The sequence below is a fragment of the Pavona decussata genome, unplaced genomic scaffold (genome assembly GCF_977016875.1).
Source record: "Pavona decussata unplaced genomic scaffold, jaPavDecu1.1 SCAFFOLD_40, whole genome shotgun sequence".
NCBI classification, from domain to species: Eukaryota; Metazoa; Cnidaria; class Anthozoa; order Scleractinia; family Agariciidae; genus Pavona; species Pavona decussata.
Window position 1 is genome coordinate 332,701 of NW_028145462.1, and position 9,335 is coordinate 342,035.

General features: G+C 40.6%; 1 protein-coding gene across 1 annotated transcript; it reads left to right on the top strand.

Moving 5' to 3' along the window:
- Nucleotides 1-42: 42 nt before the first annotated feature.
- LOC146483024 (sterile alpha motif domain-containing protein 9-like) lies at nt 43-9,335 on the top strand. Its single transcript, XM_085106350.1, has 4 exons — nt 43-338; nt 541-678; nt 2,808-3,238; nt 4,729-9,335. The coding sequence occupies exons 2-4, from the start codon at nt 662-664 to the stop codon at nt 8,355-8,357; spliced, it is 4,077 nt and encodes a 1,358-aa protein (XP_084962476.1). The 5' UTR covers nt 43-338; nt 541-661; the 3' UTR covers nt 8,358-9,335.

The following is a 9,335-nucleotide window of genomic DNA, read 5'->3' on the forward strand; positions in this document are numbered from 1 at the left end:
CCACAGCAGATGTTTCGTGACCGCCCCGAGATAAAACCCGTGATACCGTGTTTGTGCATGATCCGTTTCCGTTGAGTCGAACAAAAATTTCAAGGCCTGATTTGATGCACTGTCTTTTCGGATCGAGTTCAAACGAAATCAAGATTGCTATGGTAACCGTTTCAGAAATTACCCTGCGATGAAATGATAATTGCTTCTAACAAGCTGGAGGACTGAGTGCAGATTACTTATCAAATAACATTCGAAGCCCGGGATTAAAGCCGAAAGTGAAAGCGAAAGAACTCATCTAATTACCTTCATGGAAGTGTGCATATAACAGAGGAACCTCCGCAAAAATCGTAAGCTGTTTCACTGAATTTTGTTTCTATTGTTTCGCTTAATTTTCTCAAACTTACGCTATCTTAAATTGTAAAAACCTGAAGAATAAACCAGTAAAAAATGTCAGTATTCATGTAAAAGCCTTTTCAAGGGTAGTTTTCTAAGGGTATTTAAATGTCTCAACTGAACGGTTTTGCACTGCATGTTATCGAAATCTTGCAGAGATAAAGTGACTGGCAACGAACACACTGATAATGATAATGAAGAACGACATTTCCGTCGAGGAACTGATGCAATGATGCTTGGATTTGAAAATGCCTTGACGCGGAACTGAGAACCAGACATGTCAGACAATGAAGGGTGAGTGTGCGTGTTACATATTTAATAACTTTCACAATTCGTGTTATTACAGCTCTAACAATTCGTACGATCGCCGCAAACGACGCTTTTTATTCGTATCAAAATGAAAGATAGGTTTGATTTGTGAAAATTAGCTAAAATTAGGTGAAAGTGACGTCAATAAATTCATTCCCTTCCATTAAATCGTAGCAACTTTTCTATGCCAACTGAGTCAAGGATTTACATAACTTCCTAAACTGAACCACTCATTATGGCTTCGTAAGTGTAAACAAGCTGCCATCAAGACTCCAAAATCAGACTTTACTTAAAGGGTCAGACGTCCTCGGGATTTAAAAACGAAAGTATTTATATGGTAACTTGATTCGATCTTTGGTGTGTGAACCTGAGAATAACAAAACTGAGTTCGCAGCATGAAAGTTAATTTAAATCAACAGGATGTCATAGAATTATCGCAAGCAGTCAATTTTGATATTCTTAGTATGCCTACAGCCAACTGTTTACAGTTTTCTTTCAAGGGACGTCTGACCATTCATAACGCGACAAGAAGCGATTCGAGAATACTGGAGAGTGTTTTCACAGCGATGAGATCAAGGGGCATTGAACTCCTAAAGCAGTGTATAAATGAAGTCCAGCTGCTCGATAAAATGCTAAAATATCTGTATGGGACCATTTTTCAGAATTCCGGGGCACTAAGAGCTGTCTGTTCCATGTTGTTGGTTATGTGTTGGCTGTTTACCCGTAGGTTGTGTTACTGACACGAATACACACATGATTTATCCACAAGGTCGCTGTCATGGGTTTGAATTCGAACCGCGGGATCTTTTTTTTTTCTGTAAGGTCTAGTATACGTGATATGATAATCACAATACATGTATGAAATTACCGGGTCAGGGGAAAGTAATTTTGTAGCTACAATCTTGGATTATTGAAATTAAAAATTAAGACACCCCCGCCCCCATTTCAGTGATGGAAAAATGGCGCATTTTGCCATGCGCGCGAATTTACCATTGATTTTGGGGGAGAGGGGTTAATTTAGCTTTAATTCTGTCCAAGATTGTACCTAATCTTAGAAATATCAACTATCAAAGTGACTGATAAGAATATAATACCACCCGTACCCGTCACGTTTGTCTTTGTTTTGTGGATGAGTTGTAAGGTGTAACCTGAGCTGGCATCAGGACTTTTGAGATAGGAACTAAGGAAGGGCAGATACTCAGGCTAATTGGGTGCGCTTCATACGTGCATTACTGGTAACTGAGAAACATGGGGCCACACTTTCCTTTCAGCCAAACGTTCCAATTTAAAGTTTCCAAAAATTTAGCGAAAGGAAATTTTTTTTTTTTCGGTTAACCGCAACCGACTTGAATTCAAACCTGTTCCATTCACGAATTATTTCACGTAAATCGAAATAACACAATCTACTTACGTCGGAGAACCTGACCCGGGTAGGACTGGCCAAATGGGACGGAATTCTCTGGTATTCTGGAGAATGTTAGGACAATCTTCGCGAAGTACACCCACAATTCCGAAATTTATTTCGGAAAATGTCTGTTTCAATCGATTCTACACCGGAAATTTCCGGTATTTTTTTGGACGAATAGCAAGCCCCATAATAATAGGGTTGCCCAGTGGTTGTGTTTACCGGTTTGTGAGGCTACGTTTAGTTTCCCAGATGTACTGCATAGTACATTTATGGCATTAAATCATGTAAATCACGTTTTTACTATCACACGGTAATATGAGATTTAAAACTTCCACCCCAATAGAATAAAAAGGGTACTGATTGCGGCCATGTTTCGTACAAATAACTTGTCACGTTGGTCACGTTTGATCGGACATGAACCTTGCAGTGATTTCTAAGGATTTAAAAGATAAAAAAAAAAGAACAAAGTCTTTGGCTGGCATCAAGCTTGGGGTTAGTGGATCCTTGAACAAGAACCATACTGCCACCCCTATTAAAAATTACCTTACGCCTTCACCTATGCACGAAACAAAGACAATTTTCAAAACAGGAGAGTTAATTTTCGCGAAAATTTCCTACCATAAGGTATTCCTCCCCGACGCAAATATCATCACCCCTATTAGAACCATGCTAATTTAGCCCTTTCATGCAAACTTTGTATTTCCAGAAGGAACATTCTGCGTATTTTTAAGTTGGTTTATGGAGTGGGTCTTCGAACACTCAGGAAGCTGTTCGTGGAAATAAATCCCACGTGGACCAATCAGCCTGCAGATGCAGCTGCATTTGAGAAGGGGAAGATGAAACTTAGCAAAGAAGAAGTAACCATTTTCAATAATGGCAACATTGAAGAATGGGACTTCTCATTATTGACGACGGCACTTCTGTTTTCTACGAGATGCGAACAGGAGATAGACAAGAGACCCGGCTTTGAAGTTGCCCTGCAAGAATTAAAAAAGTGTCGTAACAAATTGCTGGGACATCCCTCCTCAGACAAGATGTCTGATGCAGAATTTAATTACTTCTGGCCTCTTCTATCAGCCAACTTCATTAAACTTGGTGCTGATCCAAACGAAGTTGCCGAGCTCAAGCTCAAGTCTGGTAACCTATTATCCTTTTACGACAACGTAATCTAGAAAACTCGAAAAAAAAAAAAAACCCATAAAACTGCAGTTTGCCGTGATTTACTCTTCAGTAATGTTACCCCCAATATCTCATCTTTCAAAATATTTTTGGCCGCATTTTTTCCTTGACGGATCGAGTTATCGGCATTAATTCTACTCTACATGTAATATCTCCAAATCATCGCAGTTCATTTAACAGCCTTACAAACGTTTAAGTATAACCAGTACAACCATATTTGTGAGACTGTAATTACCTGAAACTTGGATTAATTTTCGACGTTGGAGTTGGGATTCTAATTTTATTTTTCTAGCGTTTTGCCACTTGTCTTATCCGCAGATGCATTCACTTTCGTAACTAATATAATACAAAAAATATAATTAACAGACAAGATTTAGGTAAATTTTCCAGCTTATATTTTGACTTTCTCAAGGCCATAATCGTGCTTGTACCGTCGAAAAATCGTTGATCGAATACAGTGTCCCAGATTCACTAGCGCGATTACGGCATGCAAAAAGCCAAAACATAACTTCGAAGATTTGCCCTATGTCAGGCCCGTAGCAGGGGGAGGGGCAGGGGGGGCTTGAGCCCCCCCAGAATTTTTGGAAGTTAAAAAACAATGTGCCAAAAAATGATAATTTATAACAGATTAATGTGCACTGATCAATCAGTCTTGAACTCTGATGCTGCAAGTCCCTTTTCACAACCTTCAATAATTTGTTTACTACCTCAGTGTCATTTTCTTTAGCTAACAGTTTGTTTTTATCTACAACGGCAACGAAGGTACTCCTACCTTGTGAATCGGAAATAAGAACCAAAATGGATCCAAATCAACCAATCTCAAACCGTGAAAGCTGTTGAAATCCGCTCATTGATAGCAATATAAATGCCCTTAGTTTTTAACAATTAAGTATTCGCGCGTTGTCGAAAGCCACATAAATACGTCCTCTCAAGAGCAAAATTTTCCTGCAGTCGGATTCTCACTGCCCAATTCCAAATTTAAAAAGAGAAAGAAAAATTTGTCCTCGTTTGTTTACGTCCTCCTTCAAACGTGAAATTAGGAAATTTCACGTGGTAGTCCGCGTAAAAAAAAAACGGCAAAGAAATGTACCAAAAAGTGTGACGCAGGTGCAAAGTTATTGATTTGCTTACTAAATCTACTCCTTTTTTATGTTCTCGTTGTATCTTAAACTCCCTAATCTGTTTGTCTTTTTGGGGTGACGGGCCCAGGGGGGGGGGGGGGGGAGAGTAGTTTTGTTTAACCATTTTGCTCCGCCCCCCTAGTTATTTTAGCCTTGTTACGGGCCTGCCTATGTCGTGCTTGAATGGAATCACACCTTGATTTGTTCAGGAAGAATATGCTTTTCGGTTCGTGGGGTCTGTGTTTCATGACTGTTAGGCTCACCTGGATTTCCTTGCATCACGATTTCTTCTATTATTCTTGTTGCAACTTACTTTCTGTTTTACAGATGAAGTCTTCATCAGAGAAGAGTCCTACAAGCAGGTCTTTCTTGCCGAGCAAGATAAATTCAAAAACCAACTAGATTCCATAGAGAAAAAACTGGATGCCCTAATTGCAAATCAACCAGGCAGTGGGACCTCTAAACCTCCTTCTAGTCGTGATGAACGTAGTGGTCCTCAGTGGGATGAATGGTTGAAGTTTCGTGATGTGGTTGGTGGCTTTGATACCCAGAAAAATCAGTACATACTTGTCACTGATGCTGTGCCGCATGAGAATCTCGAATGCTATTCCATGTTGAGAAGTGTTGCTTGGAAGATGATCTTAGATTTCGATCCTATGTCGGAAGAAGAAGGATTTTATCGAGAATTTACATCAAAAGAAGGGCAAAGTAATCTAGTGAGCATGTTTACACCCACAGAATTGAATCAGAGTACGATGAAGAGCTTGGTACGTCAGATTGATCCCAACAAAACTCAGTGGGTATTTGTAAATGGAAGGTCTGGTGACAACGATGGTGGCTCTAAGACGTTACAGGATTGGGAGGTCTCCGCGGTAAAGGGAATCAGCAGTTTGTTTCGATGTTGCTCTGATCCAGATACGTTTGATCAGCTGAAGCCAGTGATCTGTCTCATTCTTCCCTTCAGTGACAAGAGCATACCATACCTGCAGATCACGTTAAGTCGACTGACAGAAAACTTTAACAACCTGAACTTGAATTTTGTATCTGTCGACAACAACAATTGGCCAAGTGGTATTTCTGAAAGATTTAATGTTCAAGGGTTCGGTTTGTCTCCAAAGATTCTTAATCTGGGTTTCAAAGACATGCTTGACACGTCAGCAGATAAAAAGCTGCGAATGCCAACTTCCCATGCTGGGGTTCCGGTAATTCTCAGTGCAAGGCAGTACCTTTACATCAAGGAACACCTAGAGATCCTGTACATAGGGTGCGAAGATTTACCAGAGGACGCTGAAAACCCCTCCGAGTCTGAAAAACAGCAAGAGAGCTTCTTGGAACAACAGAGAAAGTCATTCCTTTCAGGAAATCAGATTTCGTTTGCCAGTCTCTTCGACAATCAAGATGCTAGAAGAGAGATTGAGAGAGATATTCAAATTCACGTTCAACGTCTTCTTGACCAAGGATTAGCAAAGCCCCTGATTGTTGAAATCAGGCATTCGCCAGGCTCCGGTGGCAGTACAATTGCTCGTCGAGTACTTTGGGATCTCCACAAAGAATACCCTTGTGCATTTATCGACATAAGCTCCTATCGTTACTCTGATGAGGACAAAACGTTTCCAAACGAACTAGCAGAGAGAATAGCGGCTCTTGAAGAAATCTGTAACACAGCACCGTTAATTTTGATCGACGGAAAACAATCTGGCGCCATTGAAGGGGTATCAAACAAGCTTTCCCGCATACTTCAGAACAAAGGAAAACGAGTCCTCTTATTGCGTTGTTTGCGAGGATCAAAGTCCTCCACAAAAGGAACTGTGGAGTCTTCTCAGGTTCACAAAGTTTTCCACGTCAATGTCAAGTTAGAAGAATCAGTCACTGACCTTCGTGAATTCAAATCAAAGTACAAGGAGTACATTGACACCATTGATGAATCATTGTCTAAGAAAAGTGTAATATCTGGCCTTTGTCGGGTATTTCACTTTCCGCTCCTTGCCATGGTGAAAGAGTTTCGCCCTAAACTTGAGAAGATCATAGAAGACACATTCAACGAACTGGGTGGAATTCAACAAGAAATTGCTGTAGTTGTGGCTTTCTTACAGAAGTACAGTAATCTTCCGACGCCAGCACTACTTCTGCATGAAGCGTTCAAACAGTACATTCGCGTGCCAGAGATGAAAAGTGCCACATACAATGACATCAAGCAACTGTTCTCAGAATTTTTGATGAATTTAATGATACCATCAAAACCGGCACGTTTGGGAAGAGAAAACCCACCAGAAAGATACACTTTTCAGCATCCTTTGGTTGCAGACCTGATCCTGAGGAGAGTCTATCAACTGCAAAAGCGTGATGTGTTTGGGATAGTAGACAAATTTCTTCAGTTCCCGATCTTTCAACAAGAAACACTACTTCCTCTCATCTTTGAACTCTTTGTCTACAACAAGAAAGGAGAGACGGAGAAGCTCAAGTTCTCTATTTTGTTTGAAGAACTGAAAGATATTGATTCAGATCGAGCAACAGAAATATTTTGTAAGGCAGCTGAGAAGCTAAACGATTCCTCGATGTATGCAAACGCAGCACGGTTTTGTGCCAGGAAGGAGCCTCCTTCGTTTCCAAAGGCAAAGGAGCTTATTCAACGTGCCCTTCAAGTTCATGGATCAACAACAAAATCTGGATACAAAAACGTGTGCCATACGAAAGGAGTCGTTCTGTACTTTGAACTGAAGTACATGATCAATCGTGGTGACATCGCAGATTTAGAAAGTCTTGAAGAAAAGGCCAGTAAAGTCCTTGAGGCACATCGAGAAGCACGCAATTTTCCCCCAACCTATCCCCATCCTTTGATTGGTGAGGTTGAGGTTTGGCTGGAATGTATTAAATGGATCATGAACAGCATCTGCAACGGTGACGCTGACGAGACCTTAACTTTCGTGACAAATCTTGCACCACCCTTCTTTAGGACTTGCATAAGTGACTCCTTCCATCTTCTTGACATTGTTGATGGCATAGTGCAAAGTGTAGCGCACCTCATCGATCCTGCCGAAACAAAACGGTTGTGCAATCATTTGAGGTTGGCCTTGATGAAGATATTTCGACGAAGGTATACCCCTCTTGGAAGACGCAAAGCTGACGAAGACGTAGTGCAAGCCTGCAGAGCAATTTGTACATCTAAGCATTTCCGCGAATCATCGCAGTTGGAGCTTAAACGGCTTCAGGCCCATTTTATCTTGAGTTCCAGTGAATCAATCGACAGCTTAAAAAAGGAAAATCTTGATTACTTACTGAAACTCCTGGAAGATCTGGTTTTGAAAGAAAACGAGTACCGCTTAGCTCAGCATTTGATGAAAGTCTGCATGCTTGTTTCTGGGCCACGATGTTATAGTCTTGAACAAGGCCTTCACGTGTGCGAGAAGTGGTTGGTGGCCTCAAGTCATGATTGCCTTCCAGAGTTTTACCAGATGGCCATTTGCTTTCTTCAAATTCTTGATGGCAATTCGCTGGAATATATGCCAAAGTATACCCAGGTCTTGGAGAAGTGCAAAGAGAAATCTCAAAATCATTTGCGATGTTTCTATGCTACCCATTTTGTAGGCAAGGAAGGACAGGGCATGTCTCGCCTTATCAGTCGCCACACTTTGTTCCGCGGGGAAACCGACTACTCCCCAGAAAATGTTGGTCGATTTTGGCGGGTTGATATCAGGAAGAAGTTGCGGGAATGCAAAGGAAGAATACGAATGAAGCAATCATCGGGCCGTACGAAGTCACATCCTTATATCGAATTGGTACAAGGAAATCTTGAGCTGTATTTTGGAAAGAACGCAGAGATCGGTAAAGTGGAGAGGGACTTTACGCCAGGTGCATTGGTGTATTTTGTTGTTAGTTTCAACTTGCAGGGCCCTGTGGCGAATGGCATAACCTTTTCGCCACAGGATCCATCAAATGATAAAGGAGAAACGGACTGAATCTTGTGCTACAAGCCAAAATTTTACTTTCTCATCTCCACTGCTAAAACTCAGTCTTCGACCCCAACGGCTTCAAGAAGAGGTACAGAGCCCGATGAATCATGAACTACGCTATCTGTCCCGTGAATGACCACCAAGGCAATCGCAAGTCTTCGCCAGTGCCTGCTGAGCTGCATTGTCTGACATTCAACCTGAAGACTGAAGAACTGAATTCGGTTAAAGCATTTCCCGTAGACATCAGAAGAAACGTTCCTACCAGAAGGAGACATTCTCCCAAAGGGTTCTTTCTCAATATACTTTTGAAGACTTCGTAACGTGACATATATTTCTCACAGATACGTGACACATTTAACTATTGCATGACTTTTATGATAACGCTGAGGTTGCCTTTGGTTGTTCGCGTGTTTTTTCGCTTTGTATAGCATTAAATTAATGTAAAAAATAACATAAGCAACTAAAAACAAAGCGAAACACTGTAGAAGAAGGAAGCAGCCCAGCTTTAAAACGCTTTTCCGGTTATAATGTAAAAGCAAGAGATCATGATTATTTGGTAAATAAGACTGAATTTGTTAAGCTTGCCCTGATCAGTTCTAGATGTAAATAGCGATCTACCAATGCTCACATCTTTTTATTGTGTAAGTTAAAACAACCAGATTCAAGGTATTTTACTATATAGCTTTTACCCTTTAAATGTGAATTTTAGCTTTGTTGAAACTACATGCTAGTAAGAATTTCAATGAGAATTATAACTGTCCACTCAGTTTGAATTTGGAAACTTTTTGAATGAACAGGTGTCAATTTAAGAAAGATCAGTGTGTATATCTAACTCCTTGCATCTTAATTGATTTTTCCCAAATGTTTACAATGGCGCTAGGGAGGTTAGCATCGGAAGAAAAATTGTAAGGCAAAGCTTATATTGTTATTTTAGTTGTTATCGGATATTCCTAATTAAATTTCACTCGAAGCACCATCACAATA